Source organism: Setaria viridis, chromosome 3 (genome assembly GCF_005286985.2).
Source record: "Setaria viridis chromosome 3, Setaria_viridis_v4.0, whole genome shotgun sequence".
NCBI lineage: Eukaryota > Viridiplantae > Streptophyta > Magnoliopsida > Poales > Poaceae > Setaria > Setaria viridis.
The window spans coordinates 16,443,117-16,466,893 of record NC_048265.2 but is presented as its reverse complement, the minus strand read 5'-3'; the positions used below and the strand labels follow the sequence as shown (position 1 = coordinate 16,466,893).

At 42.7% G+C, this 23,777-nt stretch overlaps 5 protein-coding genes across 9 annotated transcripts; 2 read left to right on the top strand and 3 right to left on the bottom strand.

Moving 5' to 3' along the window:
* Nucleotides 1-383: 383 nt before the first annotated feature.
* LOC117847574 (uncharacterized) lies at nucleotides 384-969 on the top strand. Its single transcript, XM_034728797.2, has one exon. The coding sequence runs from the start codon at nucleotides 498-500 to the stop codon at nucleotides 753-755; it is 258 nt and encodes an 85-aa protein (XP_034584688.1). The 5' UTR covers nucleotides 384-497; the 3' UTR covers nucleotides 756-969.
* A 4,265-nt stretch (nucleotides 970-5,234) lies between these two features.
* On the top strand, nucleotides 5,235-16,118 carry LOC117849955 (metal tolerance protein 5). 5 transcript variants are annotated; one of them, XR_011897774.1, is made up of 8 exons: nucleotides 5,256-5,841; nucleotides 6,985-7,100; nucleotides 7,243-7,488; nucleotides 8,101-8,181; nucleotides 8,382-8,615; nucleotides 11,398-11,923; nucleotides 12,050-12,616; nucleotides 15,662-16,118. XR_011897774.1 is itself a non-coding variant. In XM_034731708.2 (6 exons), the coding sequence occupies exons 1-6, from the start codon at nucleotides 5,646-5,648 to the stop codon at nucleotides 11,528-11,530; spliced, it is 1,029 nt and encodes a 342-aa protein (XP_034587599.1). In that variant the 5' UTR covers nucleotides 5,235-5,645; the 3' UTR covers nucleotides 11,531-11,680. The 5 variants fall into 5 exon arrangements, 3 of the variants coding, with proteins under 3 accessions (XP_034587599.1, XP_034587598.1, XP_034587597.1); XR_011897775.1 differs by having other exon boundaries at nucleotides 12,050-14,865; XM_034731708.2 differs by lacking the exons at nucleotides 12,050-12,616; nucleotides 15,662-16,118 and having other exon boundaries at nucleotides 5,235-5,841; nucleotides 11,375-11,680.
* LOC117849958 (uncharacterized) lies at nucleotides 8,839-9,678 on the bottom strand. Its single transcript, XM_034731711.2, has one exon. The coding sequence runs from the start codon at nucleotides 9,634-9,636 to the stop codon at nucleotides 9,058-9,060; it is 579 nt and encodes a 192-aa protein (XP_034587602.1). The 5' UTR covers nucleotides 9,637-9,678; the 3' UTR covers nucleotides 8,839-9,057.
* On the bottom strand, nucleotides 12,940-13,697 carry LOC117849957 (uncharacterized). Its single transcript, XM_034731709.2, has one exon. It carries the CDS (start codon nucleotides 13,653-13,655, stop codon nucleotides 13,077-13,079), a length of 579 nt encoding a protein of 192 aa, XP_034587600.1. The 5' UTR covers nucleotides 13,656-13,697; the 3' UTR covers nucleotides 12,940-13,076.
* A 934-nt stretch (nucleotides 16,119-17,052) lies between the features above and the next one.
* LOC117850134 (uncharacterized) lies at nucleotides 17,053-17,845 on the bottom strand. Its single transcript, XM_034731939.2, has one exon. It carries the CDS (start codon nucleotides 17,800-17,802, stop codon nucleotides 17,224-17,226), a length of 579 nt encoding a protein of 192 aa, XP_034587830.1. The 5' UTR covers nucleotides 17,803-17,845; the 3' UTR covers nucleotides 17,053-17,223.
* Nucleotides 17,846-23,777: the final 5,932 nt, after the last annotated feature.

Below are 23,777 nucleotides of genomic sequence, written 5' to 3'. Positions count from 1 at the left end.
GATTCCGTTTAGGAGAGCTTCTTTCAAAATAGCTTCACTCGGTGAAACTAAAAATATTGACTTCTATTTTATTTTAGCATCGGCTTAAAAATAATTTCACGCTATTATGTTTCGTTTTGCATAAAACAGATGAAGCTGAAGTCAACATAAATTCTACACCACGGATCTTATCCTAACCTAAGAGGGTGAAACCGGCGCCATTCCGTCCATTTTTCACATCAATGCATGCCGTAAATTGTGCCGTTGCGCGTTGCAGCACAGATCCATTTAACTGGTGTTAAAAATGATCCTTAACTTGAAAAGATATTGAAAAGTAATGCAGGCCGGCTGGCCACAGCACAGCAGAGCGTAAGACCCGTCCTATATAAAGCCGTGACTCTTCCAGCTCTCTTCTCAAACCAGACACACACCACCGAAGCCCAAGTGACCAGCCTCTGCTCACTCACTCGTCACTCCGTACCCACCCCGTCTGCCCGCGACCCCCCGAGCAAAGGCCGATGTCGTCGCAGCGGCCGGGCCGGCACCAGCGCCGGGCGTCGCAGAGCGTGTTCGTGCTCCCGGAGAACCTCGCCACCCTAGACGTCGACGCGGCGGCCGAGGCCGGCGGGAAGGCCGGTTCCGACGGCGCCGGTGCCGAGCAGCAGGCAGCGAGGCCGCCGGCGGGGCGCCACCGCAGGGCGATGTCGGTGGCCGTGGCGTCCAGGGACCTTGAGCTGATCAAGGAGGACCTCGGCAGCTACAAGCTCGGCGCTTGATGAGCATGCCATGGGTCATGGGTGTGGGTTCTCGTTGCGTCATGTGTATATAGCCCTGTGGGTTAACCGTACCCGAAGCTGGCTTTGATCGACGCTTAATAGAGGCTCAAGTTTAAGGTCGTCTCAGTTGCTCTCTTTTTTTCCCGCTCACGCATGTAAAATATTACTACTGTGTAACTTTTCATCACGAAGAAGAAAGTATTTGAACTTTTAATCGCGTACGGAGATCGGTGCCTCTGCTCCGTGACAGCAGGACTGCAGGAGAACTTGTCTTCCTTGTAGATTGTAGTTTGATAGCCGGAACGGCCGTGATGATCACCAGCTATCATTTTTCGCATAAAAAGAGATGGTATCTGTGTTGAGTTGCAAATGGGCTTCAGATTTTAGATGCAGTAATCGATCTTGTCCTGCTTGCTAAAACTCGTGTCAGTTCTTCAAAATCTGCTAGCTGAAGCTTGTGTTATTTCTGGTACTCCTTTTCTCTTTGAAATTAATTTTTGTGTTCCTCTTTTTTCTGATGACGAGAGCTGGCAACACGCCCGGCATAAGCTCCGTACCTCGAGCACATTCGTGTCGCTTTGCAAAAGCGGCCAGTGCATGTCGTTGTATACTTGGACAGCGGCGTCTGCAACCGCATCGAAATCTCGAGAGGTTCTCGCCTTCTCGGAGCAATCTCCTCGGCCGTGCTACTCTCCCATTATCCCATATCGATACGTACGAGCAAGAGCAAAGAAAGATTAAAGTAGCGTGCCCTGTCCCTCCCTCGAGAAACAGGGGCACGTTCGTGGCATTTTGGCTCTTTCCTCTCGCCCATGCCGTGCATGTCGTTCCAGCTTCTCCTCATCACAATTATACAGGTAAACTGCAAGCGTTGTTGGGTTCAGTACGTATGTTGTTCGCGACGGACGCATTGTGGCTACGGAATATTGAATATCGCTAGTACCACAGGGGCAAGTACCTAACCGGACGGATCGTCTGTACGTACGTACCTGCACTCGGGGCTGCACGTACGATCGATTATTGTAACAGGCCATATGAATCCTATAATTGCGCTGCGCCCTCGGAAATTATTGCTTCTCGTGTCTCGCTGTCGATTTCGGGTGGTTTTCCTGCCGTATCTGGGCGCCCAGATCTCGATCTGGACTGGAGCAGGAGCACCTCCACATGACGGAGCATGCACGCAGCGACGGCTTGATAGCTAAGCTAACCATCCTGATTTGACAGCACGGCCTTGGATCGACGCTCGTGTGTCGTGTCCGCGCTCCGCCGGACGCCTGTACGGTACGGTGGCAAACCGCTTTGATGCCGTGGTGGCGACTGGTCACGCGTAGCATCTTGGAGGAGGATATATAGGTTGCTGCTGAACAGCTGTGTGGAGTGTGGGCTCTGCAAGTTTAGAAACCAACTCAAATGGGGGCTTTAAAAGAACTGAAATGGGCCTCCTAACAATGAGCTTGGAATGCACATGGGCCTCCTTATTTGCTCCTTTCTTCGTACAGGCTTTCGCTTCCTTCGTGGGCCTTAAACGGGGTCCATGTTGGCCGTTTGGCCAGCCCATCCAGCGACTGCAATCTCCAATTGGCCCAGTCCAACAACTTGCAAACCACGCTTAAGCAAAAATAGCCCGGTAGGTCACAGATTAAGCCTGGAACCTGGAAAACATGGCTGCAGCACTGGAGTTCTGATGGGTGTTTGATCCTTGAGGTAAAGTCTAGTCCATGTTATATCGAATCTTTGGAGGCTAATTAGGAGGACTAAACATGAGTTAATTATAAAACTAATTATATAGATGGAAGCTAATTTGCAAGATGAATTTATTAAGCCTAATTAATTCATGATTAGCACATGTTTACTATAAGATCACATTGTAAAATTATGGATTAATTAGGTTTAATAGATTCGTCTCACAAATTAGCCTCCATCTGTGCAATTGGTTTTGTAATTAGTTTATATTTAATACTCCATATAAATATTCGATGTGACAGGAACTTTAGTCTAAACTAAATAATCAAACACTCCCTGAGTTTCTTCGCCTACAACTCTACATGTTCCTTTCGTGCCCGTGCTCTTGGTTCGATGACATAAAACAATATAAAATCTTTTTCATGCAATCGGATAATTGTTTCAATCAATCTTGTACTGTTTGGTTTGGGTTCAGTCAATCCGAAGCCTACGAAACTGAATGAGTACCTTACCATAGTTTTCGATACCTTCTGTTAAGTTGCTCAAGTTTTTGACTTTTGAGACCCGAGGATTGTTCTTGCCATCTTTGCCACCCACAAGATATGCTCCTTTTTTCAGAAAAAGCTGAACATTTCTTTGTAATTTTGGTTTTCAATAAAACTGCATCTAAAGAAATCGGAAATTCTCGCGATCCATGACTTTTTTTTATACGCTGCCTCTCGTACTTTTTTTAAGGCAAACTGTGGGGGAGTTCCCCACAACACTTCGATTTTATATAAAAAAAGTAAAAAATGGACATACTTACGGATGATAACAGATGATAGAGATGGGGGGATCAGGGAGAAATTACAAAAAATGAGTATAGCCATTGTATAAATAGCAATCTACGGTCTTCACGAAAGCGCAAGACTCGGAGAAGGCATTGCTCCCTAAACTTCATTGCCCATATTCTGATGCTGGGCCTTGCTTGCTCAAAAATGACTGCATTGCGCATCTTCCGTAATTCCCAGGATGCTATAATGAAGACTTCAATGAAAATGTTACGCTGGGCTGAGTGTCCTCTCGTCATAGATTACCTATTGTGTATGCCAGCCTCATTTGACCAATCGATTTGAGGTTTGGACCAGCATTGAGTATGAAAGCATCTAGGCCCCATACTTGTGTTTTGGTAATTAATGACGGTCTTAGTGGACTAACAATTTCTTTGAGAATATGAATATAGGTTAGTCCCGGAGTTGAAGTGAGCGTCAAAGAATGCTATGGTGATAACTTGGATGGTTTGTACGTCGGAAAGCTCAAGGCAAAGGTATACGATAGGGTTTTCTATTTTACCGGTCAAGAGGTGCTTAGCGGATGTAAATTGACCAGATTAATAGGCTAGATAGCCATACTATCAAGAGGGGGCAATTCATTTACTTGACGGTTCTATAGTGCTACTTTGCTCAAATAATTGCATTGCATGCATATGGACTAACATAGTTTGAGAAAGTGAAAGAAATAAGAAGAAAAACAAGTTCTAAAAGAATGTTGACTGCATAAAGGCGGACGGTCAGTCTAACTTAGACAGAAACATGTTTGGAACACTAGTGGAATCGAGGTTTGGAGAGGTTCTTTGTTTCAAGCCGGCTCAAACATCAAGTGGTATCTTGATAGAGGAGCGGTTGAAGCATTGAATCCACCTCAACGTGGATTAGGGGTGACCGGCAAGTCAACGATACCACGGGAAAAATTCGTCTCTTGTGTTCGGTTATTTCTTTGCTTAATTTCATTATTGCAATTTACTTTGAACAATTACATTCTTAGAGATTGAATTATTTCTTGTCACCCTAGGTGGCAAACCCTTACATAGTTGTAAAGTAGCTAGAAATAGTTTTCATCTTGTGTTACTAATTAAATTTATTTAGTGCTGTGATTTTAGTTGAAACCGCCTATTCACCCCCGTCTAGTTGGTATCCTAGATCCTACAAGTGGTATTAGAGCCGTGGTCTCCATGATTTAACCATCTCGGAGTAGGATAAATGGCTAATGATAGCAATGTTCATGTGAGAAACCACCATTCTTTGATGGGAACAATTATGATTATTGGAAGATAAGAATGATGGTTCATCTTAAGGCAATGGGCAAGAAGATATGGGGGATTGTGAATGAGGGATTTATTATTCTTGATGAGAAGAATATAAGTGAAACCGATGAAACAAATGAGCTACTCAATGATCAAGTCATGAATGTGCTATATGGTGCTCTTGACATTAGTAAGTTCAATCGGGTCAAGAATCTCACAACCGCATATAATATTTGGAATAAGCTTATGGAAATTCATAAGAGGACATTCACCGTGAAGGAAACTAAACTTTATGTATACAAGGGAAAGTTTAGTGATTTCTTAATGAAGAAGGAAGAAAATATTTTCTCGATGTTCAACCGGTTGAATGATACAGTGAATGAGCTCAAGGATCTTCTAATGAAATTCCATTCTGTACTGTATAAAGGTCTACATTCTTCTAATGAATCCAGGAAGAAGATGCCCTAGGATTACAACCGTTTCTATTTGTTTACTACGAACAATATTTAATTTGTCACCTGAACTGTCACCGACGTGACCCACCAGTACTCCTCCTTTTAGAACTTTACCACAGTATGCTCGGTTCATCTTTTTGGTAGTGTTGCCGAAAAGCAGGCGAGCACCAGATTCGGATGGGCACGCACGTCGACTTCACACACCTGGGATTAGATGCAGAGCACACCATTCTTCAGCTAGTCAACAATGCCCACGCCACGCTCGGCGCATCGCCTTGGCTCCGCGCCCTCCTGCGCAGGATCAAATCCGTCTCGATTCCCAGGCCCCCGGCTCCCCGCGCCGCTCGCTGCACCGTCTAGGGAACCGGTGCACGGTGCACCGGCTCCCCGCACCGCTCGCTGCACCGAGTCCAGCGACGCCCGCGCCATCCCGCGCGTCCACCGCGATCCCGACGCCGCAGCCGCCCCCGGCTCACCGCGAGTGTTCGCACCCCTCCTTCCTCTATTCTTACGGCGGCGGCGGCGGAGGAAGACGAGGCGAAGATGCAAAGGCCCGCCGCCCGGCGCCCATTTCCATCATCGCGGCTGCTCCTCTAGCTCTACTCCTCATCGCTCTTCCTTGTCGCGGCTTGCGGGAGGCCCGTGTCGTCGACCACGAGGGTTCGGGAGAGAGGGGCAGGCGCGGAGGGAATGGCGGCGGCTGGAGCGAGGGGTGGCGAAGAGGGCGAGGAGCTGCTCCTCCGTGCCGTGGATGCCGGGGACGACGTGAGCGGCGGCTTGTGCTTGGGGGAGAGGCCCTGGCGGCTCAACTTCGACCGGTTCCGCCGCCCGGAGGCGGAGCAGGAGAAGCCGGCGCGCGGGCTCCACGACTGCCTCGGCGTGCTAGGTCTGTCTTGCCTCTCCGATGAACGCTCTCGCTAGCGATGGCTACTAGTTCTGTCACGGTTTTGTATGCACGTGTGTTTGGAGTAGGACTTTTGTTTGTTTGTTGATCTGGAGTTGTGTTTGACTAACAGCTCACTAGTCACTGTCAATTTGTCATATTTGGCACGGCGATTTATTAAAGTAATCGAGGAGATAGTGTACGAATAGATGGTTTGCAGCAGTGTTTTTTACTTTGTCCGTGCAGCAGCGCACTCCACGTGTTTTTCTGTTGAAATGGTAGAATTTTCATCGAGTAGTTCACTGATAAGAGCCATTAGATTTGGTCAGGAGAGTAATTATGGGATGATGTATGCTCGTTGGAGTTGGTAATTTGGTATCTTAGTGTGTGTTTTTTTCTCATGTTCAGATGCCATGAACCTGTTTGAAAATGTTGGTGAATTTTATTAGTCCGTGGTTGTGTTCCAGATTCAAAATTGAGTTTCTTTTTTATTTGGAAATCAGTAAGAGAGATCCATCAAATCTCGGAACCACTGCATGCTGATTTTTCTTTAATCGTATTCTTTTGCGCATTGACTTCTAGTTGAAAAACATCATGGTTCTATTTTCTGTTGAAATTGCTTTACCTTTTTGTAATTGGTTCAGTAAGTCAAAGGTTTTATTATGAACTATTGAACTGAAGATCCTACTGCCACTTTTTCCATTTTGCATTTGAATCTGTCCACTAGATTTATCTTTGTTCCATTTGATTATATGTTTTCTTGTCACCTGTCTATTGTTTGTCTCTTTGAGGATTTCCTGATGTAGAAGGTTTGGGAACTTGTATTTTCTAAAATACTATACATTCCATGCAGAGATGAAATCTGGAAACCATTAATCAGAACTTCAAAGTTCTCATTGTTCATAAGGATAAAGATTCTGTATGGATGGTGGAAGTTCACATTTTGTGCATGCAAGATGTCTGACACACAAACGATGAAACGAAATCCAACAAATTGGATCCTTTGATATAGTTGCATATATTTCTATCTGCTCCACAAATATTATTCTTGTGGATTGAGTTCCTCTGAGAGTAATGCATACAATTGTTTGGATCCTGTTGATATAGTTCAGTCTCCTAATGCACCATTTTTAACTATATCTGCAGCTCAAGGCTCTGCTGATGATGTTGCAGAATACTACCAACAACAGTTGGAAATGCTGGAAGGTTTTAATGAAATGGATACACTGGCAGATCGTGGTTTCCTTCCTGGAATGTCTAAGGTTTGTTGTGTACTCTTCCTCTGAGTCATGAAAAAAGGGAAAGAGAAAACACTTCCTTGCAGATAAAATGTCCAGCATTTTTTTCTTTCCAATATGAAGCAATTCTTTTTTACCTGTAGATTATCCTACTTTATACTTGCAGGAAGAGCGAGAGACGGTTGCCCAAAAAGAGACATGGGCCATCCGATTATCTAACATTGCAAACATGGTTCTTTTTGCGGCAAAAGTTTATGCCTCAGTAAGGAGTGGCTCCCTAGCTATTGTTGCTTCCACCTTGGATTCTCTACTCGACTTGTTATCTGGTTTTATATTGTGGTTTACTGCCTTTTCTATGCAAACACCAAACCCATACAGATACCCAATTGGTAAAAGGCGCATGCAACCTCTGGTGAGTTCCACATCAATTAGAATATGCTTGTTATTTACTTTTATTTCTTGCATTCAATTCAGTTTGAATAGAATGATCGAAGCATTTTCATTTTACATTTCTTTCTTCAATAGTCCTTGTCTATTGTTACTAGAAATGATGTGTTGTCTCCTAGATATTAATTCAGCAAAGCAAATTAGCACAAAACGTAAAAGGAAAAAAAGGATAGAAGAAATGGCCTTCTGTTCCTCTTTCTGGTCTTTAACTGTTCTTGAGAGACTGGATGTTAGGGCACAATTATGCTCACATGTGATGTTATTTATGCAAACTCGAATTACAATAGGTCCTATTACTTGCAAAGCTGCAAGTTTTAAAACCGAAATTGACACCTCTAGCAAAATTTTGCAAAACTACACATTGAACGATCGCGGACAATACCAGAATTTCAGCATGAAAGCTCATCTGACAGTTTGAGGCCTTGAGCCTTGTAACCAAAATCACAGTTTAACTCTGTTTCATGAATTTTTTTTTACCTTTTTGCTTTTTTTTCAGATTAAGTGTACAAATGATTTTTTAATTGTCCTTAGTTTCCAATTTATCTTTTTGACTAGTTTACCACAATCTGTGATGCAGGGAATACTAGTTTTCGCTTCTGTCATGGCTACGCTTGGTCTTCAAATTATCATAGAATCTACACACTCACTGGTATCCGATGTAAGTTCACTTCTCGTGTTTATCCTATTGGTGCAATTCTGCTTGACGCAGACTTATCCTCCCTGCCTATCTGGCACAGTTGACATAGCGAATGGATCAAGCAATCAGTTTCATGAAAAGTGATTTTGTAAAAGCAACTTCTACTTCTGAATATTTTCTGTAACTTGTACTGCCGATATTGAATACTTTTGCTTTATCAGGGCGATGAATTCCGCTTGACAAAAGAGCAGGAAAAGTGGGTTGTCGATATTATGCTCTCAGTGACACTGGTGAAGCTTCTCCTGGTTATATATTGCCGAACATTCACCAATGAAATAGTGAAGGCCTGTGCACAGGATCACTTTTTTGATGTCATCACCAATGTTATTGGGCTTGTGGCTGCACTTCTTGCTAATTATGTTCAAGGCTGGATTGACCCAGTTGGAGCTATCATTGTAAGTAACACTAATCCAATCTCTATTTACTTCTGTATAATATGACGTAAACTACTCTAGTAATTTCATTGATATATATATCATAATAACCAAGTTGCTTAGAGACTTTAATATGTTTTAGTTAGTAACTTAGATATGTGAATGTACATGGTGTAGGTATCTAAACTAAATAATTCCAAAGACAAAACAGTTCCTTATGAAATTTCTTCAGACAGTGACCAAATGACAAAGGAGTATTTATTTTGTAAACTGACATGGTTACAACATCTTTTCATTAGCTGCACCTTACACTAGACTGCTACTGTTACCAGAACAGGTGGACCCTTTATTAATTTGATTCTAACAAAAGCATAACACAAGTACAGAGAAACCAAAATAATCCTACTGACATCAAACAAGAAAGGAAGGTGGGCTCCAACTTTGGATTGAGTTGATACAGAAATCAGGGGTTGGCATTGCCGTACCCAGATCCAGCACCTTGACCGCCGCCACCCCCACCGTTTTGACTGCTCCCGCTGCCACCACCATTGCCATTAGCATTTGCACCTGCATAACTAGGTCCGTACCAATACCTATTAGAATAGCTAGAGCCAGATCCAGTGCCGCTACCAGATCCCTGTGCACTAGATCCCCAATGGCCTCCAGCTTGTCCACCACCACCACCGCCACCGGAACCACCAGCATTGGAAAATTCTCCATAGCCTGAATACGGTCCTTGACTGTATGTACCAGACCCTGAACCTGACCCAGACCCTCCACCGTAACCAGACCCACCGTATTGGCTAGTCCCACCACCTCCACCACCCCCTCCAGCAGTTGCATGGACACCGTTTGAACCGCTCTCACCTGCGCCAGTGCCGGACCCTGACCCTGATCCTGCACCATTCACATATCCACCACCCCCTCCCCCTCCAGTGCCCGTCCCATCAGCACTAGAGTATCTAGCTACCCTCACAGCATTGGCTAATCCCATGCTCATGAGGACAATGAACCCCAGTGATATTAGCTTTGTGCCTGCCATTGTGAGCTACTACTAGGGAGTATTTTAGTTGAGATGAGTTCTCAGTGAATGCTGCATGGGTATTTATAGACTTATAGTGCTTGAGGCCATGCAGTGGTTCTTTATCGTAATAGCATGCATGTTAACGGTAGTGGTGTTTCGATATGAGACCAAGTGGAGGCTTTTAAAAGCCATTGGAGTTAATGGAGCTTCTTGACTTGACCATTGAGTACATGCAAGAAGAGAAGTGGCCACAATCTACGAATTTTCTTCTCACTAGTACTCGCTATGCTCTCCTCTCTAGATGATCTCCTAAGTGCTAGCTTCTTAAAGTCATCTCCATATATTATTGATGGCACGAAGTTTTAGCATTTGACATGGTCATTGGTGTTTGGAAGACCCATTCAAACTAAACCTAGCTGCTTGCTCCATTCTAAGTGTTAATAGTGAAGTTATTTATCAAGTTTTTTCAGTTTTTTGTACTTGTCACTGCTACTAAATCAGCAAAAGATTTTGGCACCAGACTGATTTGTCTAATAGGTGAAGCTAGGTCCCGTTCCATAAACTATCGCTTGCAATTTACTTACATGTTGTGTCTCTCCTTGATCTGTGCATTTATAGGGTTCTTGGATAAGGACCATACAGATCTGTATTTTTTTTCGAGAATACGCAGGAGAGCTGCGTATCTTTGTATTAAGAAGATATAACGAAGAATGTTTAGTTACAACGCGGGCCAACCGGGCACACGTATACGGATCAAAGGCTCACAAGACTGTTCCTAGTAAGAAACAACAACAACCAGATAGGAAGGAGGAGAGACCAGAGAGACTAAACGTGTAGCAAGCTTCCTGCCGTTGGCCATCCAAGCAGACACAAGTGCTTGGCGCCAGCAGAGCTCCAAAGATAGACCATACAGATCTGTAAAGTATATACTAGAAACTTCCAAACTCTTAACACATACTCTATTTTACCCGACCTGAGAACAAAAGCAAGTGTCTTACTTTCGCAAGGATTTTGTGCTCCCTTTGGAACATGAGATTTTGTCTTTGCTTTCTCTTGGAATAAATTGTTTGGTTGAAAAACCTGCAAAATTTATGCCAATACACTTAAATATGTATGCTCATGCCATGTCATTCCTTACACTGTATGCATTTGACCATTCTCTCCAGCACTGTGAAACATGTACAGCTGGTGAGACAACAATCAAAAGATAACGAGATCGCCCATAGTAATTAAACCCAGGGTTTATCTTTTGTTGTCAGATACTAGCATTATACTAACAGTGAAGCTAGTAAATGACAACCTGCATTAAGTCTGAACTGCTTGTTTGAAGATCAGCACAGGCATACGCTGAGCACCCAAACAATTCTTATTCCTCTTGCAGTGGTTGACATTGCAGAGGCGACCTCGAGATTTTCGTAACGACTTTGACAAATTCGGGCATGGACTAATCACTATGTGCACGTGGTGATCATGATAAGGGAGACAGATCACAAGGTTAATTAATTAGTACAATGCAAGCTGTATTAGTAGCAAAAGCAATAGACCGAGCTTCTCTTCTTGGCAGAAAGGATTTACCGATGACATTTTACTTCAGGCTCAGTAAAGGAACTATCTACTAGAAGTTTATTTTTCCTTAGCATGGCTTAATGCCCTTCGTTAATTTTTTCCTCTCCCTTTTGGACAACTTTCTTTACCGCAGTAGGGTTTCCCCTACTGTTCTTGCTAAAAAAAGAAGGAAAAGATGACATGTTTGAAGTTATCTCCCTTGTTCCTTTGCAGCTCGCGATCTACACAATCAGGATGTGGTCGATCACGGTGCTGGACAATGTCCACTCTCTGGTCGGCCAGTCGGCACCACCAGCATTTCTCCAGAAGCTCACCTACCTATGCTGGAACCACCACAAGGCCGTGAGGCACATTGACACGGTGCGGGCGTACACATTTGGTTCCCACTACTTCGTGGAGGTGGATATCGTCCTTCCCTGCGCCATGCCCCTGCGAGAGGCCCATGACATCGGCGAGGCCCTGCAGGAGAAGCTGGAGCGCCTGCCTGAGATTGAGCGGGCCTTCGTCCACCTCGACTATGAGTTCACCCACCAGCCCGAGCATGCTCGGTCGCATGACACATAGCTGACTGAAATCCAACACGGTTCAGAATGATCTGAAACTAATGGGATCAGCACAACTTGAGAATCCTGTTTGGGTGCCAAAGCAGATTGCATGTGAGTACGTGACAGCAGGCTGTGATTATGTTGTGCATATTTTATTTGATTGCCTGCTGAACTGTAGCAGGCAGTTACTACTGGTGGGTAATCTTCTAAAGAATAGATAGCTGTTGTATACGTGTTGTATACGTATATGAATCTTGTGCCTTAAGTTATTATTACTGCATCTTCAGTGCTTACAATTTTAGATTCATGTATGCTGCCAGATCCTCTGAGCCTTGCTCTATCGTCATTCCACAGAAGCCTACAGGCCACAGCGATCAACAATGGCCATTCTGCTTGATATTTGTCACTCTTGGACGTACTTCTGTTCGTACCTGCATTAAACTTGACTTGATTTTTCTATAGTGCTTTATAGAAGCCAGATGAACTGTGGGTCACACCAAAAAAGCTAACATGGCATATATTTATGAAATGTTGACATTGGAATTGGAACTGTTTCTTTTGAAATATTTTTGGTTCCTAGTACACTACCGATATTGATTATTTATTTTTGGTTCATAGTACACCACCATTATGGATAGTTTTTGCTCCAGGGAGATGAATTCTGCTTGACAAAAAGAGCAGGAAATGTGGGTTGTGGACATTATGCTCTGTGACATTGGTGAAGCTTCTCCTGGTCATATATTGCCGCTCATTCACCAATGAAATTGTGAAGGCCTATGCACAGGAACTGTTTTGACACCATCACTAATGTTATTGGGCTTGTGGCAGCACTTTTTGCCAACTAGGTCCAAGTCCAAGGCTTGATCGATCCAGTTGGTGCTATCATTGTAAGTAAAAATAATCCGATCTCTGCTTACTTCTGTAATATGCCATGAGCCCATGAACCACTCTAGTACTTCCATTGATGTTAGATTACAATAACCGAGTTGCTTAGAACCTTTAATTAATGTCTTTAATTAGTACTGTTGGTAGAACACAACCATGTGATAAGCACCGTGTAGGCATCTGAACTTAATAACTCCCAAGACAAAACAGTTTCTAATGAAATTTCTCCAGATATAGTGACAAAATGACAGGAGTATTATTTTATCGATAAACTGACATGGTCAGTATATTTCTCATAAGCTGCACCTTAAATCAGGCTGCTGCATTTACTAGAATAGTTGGGCCCTTTATTAATTTGATTCTAACAAAAGCATAACACAAGCACAAAGAAACCAAAATAATCCGAAGACTTCTAACAACAAAGGATGATGGGCACCAACTTAGATTGAGTTGATGCAGAAATTAGGGGTTGGCATTGCCGTATCCGGATCCAGCACCTGAACCGCCGCCACCCCCACCGTTTTGACTGCTCCCAGTGCCACCACCATTGCCATTAGCATTTGCACCTGCATAACTAGGTCCGTACCAATACCTGTTAGAATAGCTAGAGCCAGATCCAGTGCCACTGCCAGACCCCTGTGCACTAGATCCCCAATGACCTCCAGCTTGTCCACCACCACCACCGCCACCGGAACCACCAGCATTGGAAGATTCTCCATAGCCTGAATACGGTCCTTGACTGTATGTACCAGACCCTGAACCTGACCCAGACCCTCCACCGTAACCAGACCCACCGTATTGGCTGGTCCCACCACCTCCACCACCCCCTCCAGCAGTTGCATGGACACCGTTTGAACCGCTCTCACCTGCGCCAGTGCCGGACCCTGATCCTGATCCTGCACCATTCACATATCCACCACCCCCTCCCCCTCCGGTGCCCGTCCCATCAGCACTAGAGTATCTAGCTACCCTCACAGCATTGGCTAATCCCATGCTCATGAGGACAATGAACCCCAGTGATATTAGCTTTGTGCCTGCCATTGCGAGTTACTACTGGTGAGTATGGGTTGTGATGAGTTCCAAGTGAAGGCTGCATGGGTATTTATAGTGCTTGAGGCCACGTAGTGGTTCTTTATCTTAATATCATGCAAGTTAACGGCAGTGTGTTCCCATAGGAGACCAAGTGGAGGCTTTTAAAGCCAATGGAATTAATGGAGCTTCTTGACTTGACCATTAGCCACATGCAAGTAGCGAAGTGGTTGCAATTTACAACTTGTCTTCACGCTAGTGCTTGGTATGCTCTCCTGTCTGGATGGTCTGCTAAGTCCTAGGCTCCTAGCTTCTGAAAAGTCATCTCCATGACTCCATAGATTATCACTGCGGCAAGAGTTTAGCATTTGATATGATCATTTGTGTCTAGAAGGCCCATTGAAACCAAACCTAACTGTTTGCTCTGTTCTAAGTAGGCAGTTAATTTGTATTCTTCGTCTCAAAGGTGAAGTTATGCATACTACTGTTTTTTGTACTTGCCGCTGCTACTAAATATGTGAAAGGCTTTGGTGGCTGAACTGCTTTGTCTAATTGTTGAGAGCGGGTTCGGGTCCATAACCTGTCGCTTTAAATGCTGTCTCTCCTTGATGTGTGCATAAATCTATAGGGTTCTTGTACAAGTATGACTGAACTGACAAGGATAGTGCTAGTAACTTCCAATCTGTGACAAATACTCCAATTTCATCCGGCCTGAGAACAAAGTGTCTTACTTTTAAGGATTATATGCCCTCTTTGGAACATGAACAATTTTATTGACTTCTGCATGAGATAAATTGTTTTGGGTGAAATACCTGCAAATTCATGTGTTCTACAATAGATAGATTCCATATATGAATGCATATGACTCTGCATGGCTTACATATACATTTGACCAGACTCCAAAGCTGTAAAACGTGAACAACTGGTGACACAACAATCCAAAGATAATGAGATCACCCGCTGTAATTAAACTTAGGGTTTATTTTATTATTGATCAGGCTTTAGTATTATAATAACAGCAAAGCTAGTAAACGATGACCCGTATTAATTCTTAACTGCATGTTTGAAGATCAACGCAGCTCAGGCATCCACTGATCACTCGAACAATTCTATTCCTCTTGCAATGGTTGACATTGCAGAGGCGACCTCAAGGTTTTCATAACGACTTTGACAAAATCAGATGTGGCCTTAAGAACTATATGCATGTGGTGATCATGATAAGGTAGGCACCTTACAAGGTTAATTAATACAGTGCAAGCTGTATTAGTAGCAAAATAGATTTTGAACCTAAGTATCCACTTGCAGTAGTTGGATCAAAGTCGACCCAAGGCAGGCAGATCGTCTGGTTTACCATAGCAGCAACATTTAACAGAGTGTTATGTCTTGCAGTCACTTCGTAGCTGTCAGATAGTATTGTAAAAGAAAATGCTTATACCACGTCCTTGCTAATGTAACGAAACTTTACTACTACCTCCCTTCCGAAATTGATATAATCTTGGAATGCTGGGATCCTGCTTATAGTTTTTTTTTTGCGTACATGCATTGCTGGTTGCTTAATTACTATGAAATGACACTGGGTGAGTTGATTTCATTGGTCTAAATCAATTGCAACACACAGCATTGATAACTTAACATAAAACATTGGGCGGATCAATGTGAGGCCATGGGCCCATTACCCATAATTTGCCTGCTTTGATGCAAATGGCATAGCACAGACCATAGATTGATTTCAGGATCAATTTAACCGTAGGTTCTCTTTTCTGGATTTAGAATCTAGGATTGGTAAATGAAGGTAGATAGTAGAAACAGGGGCTACCTACATTGAGAACAACTGTAACAAATAAAAGACGAGATGTTTCATTTGGAAGTAACGAAAATAGTTGACCCAGCTGCTCTCATTGGAGGAAAATGATTTACTGATGTCATTCTACTTCAGTGTCATAGAGTAAAGGCACCAGCTAGGAGTTTTTCTTAGCAATGGCTCAATCTGCTTGGTTAATTTTCCTTTCCTTGTGCAGCTTCCCTTTTAGGTGGCTTTAAGCCCCTGTACACCAGCCTGAGCACACCTCCATGCGGTTTGCAGAACTTCAGAGCGATCTGAGACTAGCGGGATCAGCACAGCATGAGAATCCTGGGAGTAACGTGTTTTGGGTGCCGAGGCAGATCGAAGCGTGAGTACCTGACAGCAGGCTGGAATTATGTTGTGCATGATTGCCTGCTGAGCTTTAGCAGGAAGTTACTAATGGTGGGTATAAGTCTACTACAGAGAGTCGATAGGCTTTGTCTACGTATATGAATCTTGCGCCTTAAGTTATCATTACTGCCTCTTATGTGCTTGCAATTTTAGATTCGTGTTAGTGTGTACGCCGCTGCTTCTGTCATCATTCCAGTGAAGCCTACACTCAACCAGGCCATTCAGATTGACACTTGTCACTCGTATTCCCCTTTGAAATGTGAGATCTGGTAGTAACTCCACTAGGAGATTGACTGACACAAGTTACAATTACAACTAGAGCAGGTCAAAGCAAATCAGCCGCACCGGGAGCAAGTAACAAAGCTTCAGTAATTTGTGATGGACATTATCCGGACATCCTGTCTCACTTCTGCATGGGTGAAAATTCTGATGCTCTTCGTTGGGCAAGATTACCGTAACGGACGAGTCGTCTGTATGCAAAATTGTACTAAACCTTCCCCTACCTGTTTGGTGTACTTGTTCATACCTGCATCAGACTTGACTATTGATTTTTCTATAGCGCTTTATAGAAGCCAGATGAACTGTGTGTCACACCAAAAGAACTAACATATCATATAAACATGAAAAGTTGACATTGGAATTGCAACTGTTCATTGTGAAATGTTTTTGGTTCCTAATACACTCCAGGGTTATGAATTCCGCGTGACAAAAAAAAGCAGGAAATGTGGGCTATGGATATTATGCTGTCAGTGACATTGGTGAAGCTTCTCCTGGTCATATATTGCCGTTTATTCAACAATGAAATTGTGAAGGCCTACGCACAGGATCACTTTTTTGATGTCATCACTAACGTTTTGGGGCTTGTGGCAGCACTTGTTGCCAACTATGTCCAAGGCTGGATGAATCCAATTAGTTGGTGGTACCATTGAAATATGACATGGACTACTCTCCATTGATAATCGAGTCACTTGGAGCCTTTAATGTCTTCAATTAGTATTAGAGGCATCCCTCTGTTTTTTAAAATATGATGTTTAGGATAAGCTAACTAGTAACTTTTTTTTACCAATTTGCCATGTCCTAAACATCATTTTTTTTAAAAAAACAACTGATGGAGTAGAACACAACCTTCTGCTGTTCTGGGTGTAGGCATCCAAATCTAACAACTCCCAATACAAAACAGTTCCTCATGAAATTTCTCAAGATACAGTGACCAAATGAAAAAAAAAGGAGTAATTATTTTATTGATAAACTTACATGGTTACAACTTAGATTATACTGCTACAGTTGGACACCCTTTATTAATTTGATTCTAACAAAAGCATAACCTACAGACTTGAAACAAGAAAGGAGGATGGGCTCCAACTTTAGATTGAGTTGATACAGAAATCAGGGATTGGCATTGCCGTACCCAGATCCAGCTCCTTGACCACCACCACCCCCACCGTTTTGACTGCTCCCGCTGCCACCACCATTGCCATTAGCATTTGCACCTGCATAACTAGGTCCATACCAATACCTATTAGAATAGCTAGAGCCAGATCCAGTGCCGCTACCAGATCCCTGTGCACTAGATCCCCAATGGCCTCCAGCTTGTCCACCACCACCACCGCCACCGGAACCACCAGCATTGGAAGATTCTCCATAACCTGAATACGGTCCTTGACTGTATGTACCAGACCCTGAACCTGACCCAGACCCTCCACCGTAACCAGACCCACCGTATTGGCTAGTCCCACCACCTCCACCACCCCCTCCAGCAGTTGCATGGACACCGTTTGAACCGCTCTCACCTGCGCCAGTGCCGGACCCTGACCCTGATCCTGCACCATTCACATATCCACCACCCCCTCCCCCTCCAGTGCCCGTCCCATCAGCACTAGAGTATCTAGCCACCCTCACAGCATTGGCTAATCCCATGCTCATGAGGACAATGAACCCCAGTGATATTAGCTTTGTGCCTGCCATTGCGAGTTACTACTGGTGAGTATGGGTTGTGATGAGTTCCAAGTGAAGGCTGCATGGGTATTTATAGTGCTTCAGATCGTGTAGTGGTTCTTTATCTTAATAGCATGCACGTTAACGGTAATGGTGTTCCCATTGGAGACCAAGTGGAGTCTTTAAAGGCCACTGGAATCAATGGAGCTTCTTGACTTGACCTTAGCCAAATGCAAGTAGCGAAGTGGTTGTAATTTACAACTTGTGTCTTCACGCCAGTAGTTTGTTAATTATGCTCTCCTGTCTACCTAGATGCTCTGCTAAGTCCTAGCTTCTTAAAAGTCATCTCCATATAGATTATCATTGGCACAAAATTTTAGTTTTTGATATGATCACCGGTGTCCAAAAGGCCCATTGAAACTAAATCTAACTGTTTGCTCCGTTCTAAGTAGGCAGTTTACTTGTATTCTTTGTCTCAATGGCGAAGTTATCCATATAATTTTCACTGCTACTGGATACGTAAAAGGTTTCAGTGACCGAACTGCTTTGTCTATAGTTGAAAGCTGGGTGCTGTAGGTCCATAAATTGCTTGGAATTTACTAAAAATGTCGTCTCCTTGATGTGTGCGTATATAGGGTTCTTGGACAAGTACTATACTGAACTGACAAATAAAGGTAGCACTAGTAACTTCCAATCTGTAACGAATACTTCAATTTCAACCGACCTGAGAACAAAATGGCTTATTACTTTGTAGGATTTATATGCCCCTCTTTGGAGCATGGAATTTTTTCTTGACTTCTACATGAGAAAAATTGTTTTGGGTGCAATACCTGCAAAATTCATGTTTACTACAATAGATTCATATATGAATGGTCATGACTTTGCATTGCTTAAAGATCTACATTTGACCATACTCTCCAGCTAGCACTGTGAAACGTGAACTGGTGACACGACAGTCAAAAGGCAATGAGATCGCCCGCAGCATTTAAACCCAGGGCTTATTTTTTGTGATCAGGCCAGGCATTACTATTATACTAACAGCAAAGCTAGTAAACGACGACCTATGTATATTAACTCTGCATGTTTGAAGATACACACAGACACAGGCCTCCGCTGATCACCCAAATAATACTATTAATTCCTCTTGCAGTTGTTGACATCGCAGAGGCGACCTCGAGGTTTTCATAACGACTTTGACAAAGTCAGATGTGGACTTAAGAAATAAATGCATGTGGTGATCATGATAAGGTAGGCAGCTTACAAGCTAATAAGGTTAGTTAGTTAGCACAGTGCAAGCTGTATTATTAGTAGCAAACGAAATTTTGAACCCTAAGTATCCACTTGCAGTAGTTGGATCAAAGTGGACAGAAAGCATGCAGGCAGATCGTCTGGTTACCATAGCAACAACATTAACGGAGGGTTATGTGTTGCAGTCCCCTCTTAGCCGTCAGATATTATTGTGAAAGAAAATGCTTATACCACCATTATTGTGTAACAAAACTTCACTATTTTCATGCATGTATTGTTGGCTGCTTAATACTTAATAACTATGAAATGACGCTGGGCGAGTTGATTCCATTAGTCTAAATCAATTGCAACAACAATGTTATATAACTACTTAACATAAACACATTGGGCTGATCAATGTGAGGTCCATGGGCCAATGCCCAATGACCCATAGTTGCCCTGCTTTGATGCAAATGGCATAACGCACGCCATAGATTGATTTCAGAATCAATTTAATCGTAGGTTTTAGAATTGGTAAATGAAGGTAGATGTTACAAACCAGGACCTGGATTGAGAATAATAACTGCTCCTCCATTCAAAATTGTAGATCGTTTTGACTTTTCTAGGTGCATAATTTTTACTATGCACTTATATATAGTGTATGTCTAGATGCATAATAATATCTATAAATCTAGAAAAGCCAAAACGACGTACAATTTGAAATGGAGGGAGTATGATAACAAATTAAAAGATGACATGTCGTTCGGAAGGAACGAAAATACTTGACCCAGATGCTCTCCTTGGAAGAAAGGATTTATTGATGTTATTGTACTTCAGGCTCGCAATTCTTTTGTTCCTAGCAATGGCTCAATCCGCTTGGCTAATTTTCCTCTCCTTTTCGTACAGCTTCTTTTTTAGGTGGCTTTGAGCCCCTGTACAATTCGCTTTTTCTTTCCTACATTATACTTCTGGACAGCAGGGTTTCCCTACTGTTTTTCTTGTGCTCCAGAAAAGAAAGAGAAAAATACAACATGCCTGAGACCTTGTTTAGATACACCCATCTAAAATTTAGCTACCTAAACTTTAGTACGTCTTTTTAGCTAAAAGCTTTTTTTTTGAAAAAGAACTGGCAGGAATTCTGCCATTCATATATTAATAAAGGAGAATAGCAATGTCCAAACAAAATACAGGAGAACCTAAGCTCGGCAACAAGCCCAAGAGAATATAAAACTAGTCACCAGCCCAAAAAAATTCTGAAACATCTAGCACCTGCTACGCACCAAGCGCGGACCTCCTCCTTGATTTTCTCTTTTTAGCTAAATGTCAGCTAGTTAAACTTAAACTTTAGTACTTCCTCCGTCCCAAAATATAACTACTTCTAAAATTTTTCAGACAGATTAAAGATGTAGATCAAAAATCTATATTACACCTCATTAGAATAATTATACCTATCATATTTAATTGGTAGCAGGCTTGCATATAGATCTGCATGTCATAATTGATTTGCATGCATGGAGGGCATTTTAGAACTCTTATGCCAAATAATCCACTTGGAAACTCAAAAATAGCTATATTATGAGATAAAATTTGAATGTTAGAAATAGATATATTCTAGGATGGAGATAGTATCTCTTTTTAGCTAAAGGTTAGATAGCTAAATTTTAGCTAAATGATTGTTGAAAAGATACTTGTTTATCCTACCCTTCCTCCAACACCTCTCATCAATCTTCTTGATTTTTCGAGGAAAGGTGGAGAGGCAATTCGATCTTTTATCATTTTAGCTAAGTTTAACTGGGTTGAACCAGCTAAAATTTGGTTGGGTTCTGTTTGGATTCATTGGTTGGGTTCTGTTTGGATTCATAACAGCTAAAATTAGCTAGTGGATCAAAACTTAAATTTATTTCATTTGCTTTATTTCAGCTCGCGGTCTACATGTACGATCAGGAGTTCAGGACGGATCGACGACGGTGCTGGAACACGTCTACTCCCTGCTAGCCCAGTCGGCAGCACCGGAATTTCTCCACAAGCTCACCTACCTCTAGCTCTGCCGGAACCACCGCTTAGGCCACGAGGCACATCGACACGGTGCGTTCGGTTCTCACTACTTCGTGGAGGTGGAAATCGTCCTTCCCTGCCCCCATGAGATGTCTTCTTGATACTTGCATTGCCTACTCTTATTTCCATTGAAATGCGACATCTGGTCCTAATTCCACTAGGACATCGACTGTCACAAGTTACGACTAGAGCAACTCAAAGCAAGTCAGCCACGCTGGGAGATTAGCACCAGGAGCAAGTAACAAAAAGCTTCATTATTTGTGATGGATCTCATACTTCTGAGTGCTTCTGAAAGGGTGAAAAATTCCATGTTCTTCAATGGGGAAGAGTACCGTAATAGATGCGTCTGCCTGTATGCAAATTTGTGTACTAGCCTCTTTCCCTGCCTGTTTGACGTACTTCTGCTCGTACCGTGCATTAGACTTGACTGTTGATTTTCCTATAGCGCTTTATATCGAAGCCAGATGATGAACCGGAAAAATTTAGATTTTTAACACCCCAAACATTGGCTTCGCAAATTTGACATTACAATAAGGAATCGGTGCTCATAGCCTAAGAGGGGGGAGGGGGTGAATTAGACAAACTAAAAACCTTAACCTACGGCTTCCACTACTTTTGCATAAAACATAAACTAGATCATGCTATCAAGATGTGCAACAGTTGATCTAGTGTGAAACTCTCATCCCAAAACAAGTTTTGCGACCTAGAGCCAATCCTAGCAAGATACTACGCTAAGAATGTAAAGGCACACAAGTTGTAAGAATGTAACGTGGAAAGTCTTGACACGATGATTTATACCATGGTATCGGTAGGCACTAAGTCACCACTAGTCCACGTCGTTGAAGCACTCACACAAGAGTATTGCTTCCTGATCACCAAGTCTTTTTCGGGATACCTCTTGACCTACCACAAAGGCTTGGCCGCTAAGGCTCACACCAAGTTCCCCGGTCACCTTGATGCCATCTCTACTAGGGAGCTTCTCCATGAAGGAAGGGTGTTTCCACATCCCCGCACACAGTCGTCGACGCCGCTCCACACCAAGCTGGAGGGTCGAAGACTTGCCGGCAAGCCACCAAGGCTCCAAGACGCCGGCACACCTTGTACAACTGTGGTTCACTCCTTGAACCGATTACAAGGTAGGCACACCTTACACTCACTCTTCTCTAGGTCTATCCTAGCACTAATCACTATTCTAAACTTGTGCTAAGCCTTTGACAAATCATTTAAGCACTTTTGGTGGCTTGGATGTGTTCTTGATGGGTCTTGATCTCCAAGCACTTCCTGCGCCCAAGTTCAAATAGCCGTTGGCCTCCCTGCGATGGTTTCATTTTGGTAGCATCGGAACATCCGGTGCAAATAGCCATTGGCCTCCCCACGCCCAAGTTCTTTACTGACACATAAAAAATTCATCCGATGCTTCATCCAATGTTTGGTGATGAAGAGTTTCTGACCAAAACCTCTCTAGAACTTCGCAAAGTAAATATGGTTCGTCCGACGCTCCCCTTGGCCGACTATCGGATCATCCGGTGCTATAGGGTTTTCTTTGTCTTTGTTTTCTTCACCCCAAAATTCATCCGACGCTACTAGAAAACCTACCATCGGAACTCCGATGGTCTTGACTCTTTTTTCTATTTTTCCATTGTATCAATTGATCCGACGGTTGCTCCAACACTTCTCAGATAGGGCATCGGAATATCTGATGGTGCCATTTTCCTCTAGATTTTCTCTATCATTTGGATGCTTCAATAACATAGAATAATCCTAGATACTATGGCTTGATCACTTAAATATTATAGCTTGGATACTTGAATACCGTGATTTGGATATCAAGAATACCATGATTTGGACCTTGCCATGATTTGGTTTACATTCTTGGGACTTAGAAAACCTACAAGATACATGCTAGACAAATCATTAGTCCGAATGACTATATTGTCACTCAATTACCAAAATCACAAACTATGACCTAATGAGCCATGTTTGCTACAGTTACAAAGACGGACTTCGCAAATTTGACACTTACATAGTTGACACATTGATTTACTTGACATTTTACCTCTTTAATGATTTTTGTTTCTCATTTTTCCATTTTCTAGATTGTGAAATGCCAAAAATGTTCATCACCGGGAGTCACACCAAAAGATTAACATTGGAATGCAACTGTTTGTTCTGAAGTGGTTTTGGTTCCTAGTACCGCCAATATTGATTATTTTTGCTCCATGGAGATGAATTCCGCTTGACAAAAACAGAGCAGGAAAAGTGAGTTGTAGATATTATGCTCTCAGTGACGTTGGTGAAGCTTCTCAATATGGTCGTATATTGCCAATCATTCAGCAATGGAATTGTGAAGGCCTATGCACAGGATCACTTTTTTGACGTCATCAATAACTTCATTGGGCTTGTACGTAACAGCACTTATAGCCAACTATATAACTAGGCTGGATCGATAAACATAACATGAATTACTCTAGTACTTGATATCAGATTACAATAACCGAGTCGCTTAGAGTCTTTAATATCTTTAATTAATTGGTAATATATGTACTCCGATCCCTCTGTTTTTAACATATATGTTAAGCTAATTAGCTCATTTTACACTAATTAGTTTATCCTAAAAACCATATATTTAAAAACGGATGGAACAATAAGCATGATGTGTAGGCATGTGAACTTTAATAACTTCCAAGACAAAGCAGTTCCTCATGAAATTTCTCCAGATACAG

Coding starts and splice junctions, on each gene's coding strand:
- LOC117847574 (XM_034728797.2), top strand. CDS start 498: ATGTCGTCGCAGCGGCCGGGCCGGCACCAGCGCCGGGCGTCGCAGAGC.
- LOC117849955 (XM_034731706.2), top strand. CDS start 5,646: ATGGCGGCGGCTGGAGCGAGGGGTGGCGAAGAGGGCGAGGAGCTGCTC. Junction 7,101..7,242: donor TCCTTCCTGGAATGTCTAAG/GTTTGTTGTGTA, acceptor TTATACTTGCAG/GAAGAGCGAGAGACGGTTGC. Junction 7,489..8,100: donor AAAGGCGCATGCAACCTCTG/GTGAGTTCCACA, acceptor TCTGTGATGCAG/GGAATACTAGTTTTCGCTTC.
- LOC117849958 (XM_034731711.2), bottom strand. CDS start 9,636: ATGGCAGGCACAAAGCTAATATCACTGGGGTTCATTGTCCTCATGAGC.
- LOC117849957 (XM_034731709.2), bottom strand. CDS start 13,655: ATGGCAGGCACAAAGCTAATATCACTGGGGTTCATTGTCCTCATGAGC.
- LOC117850134 (XM_034731939.2), bottom strand. CDS start 17,802: ATGGCAGGCACAAAGCTAATATCACTGGGGTTCATTGTCCTCATGAGC.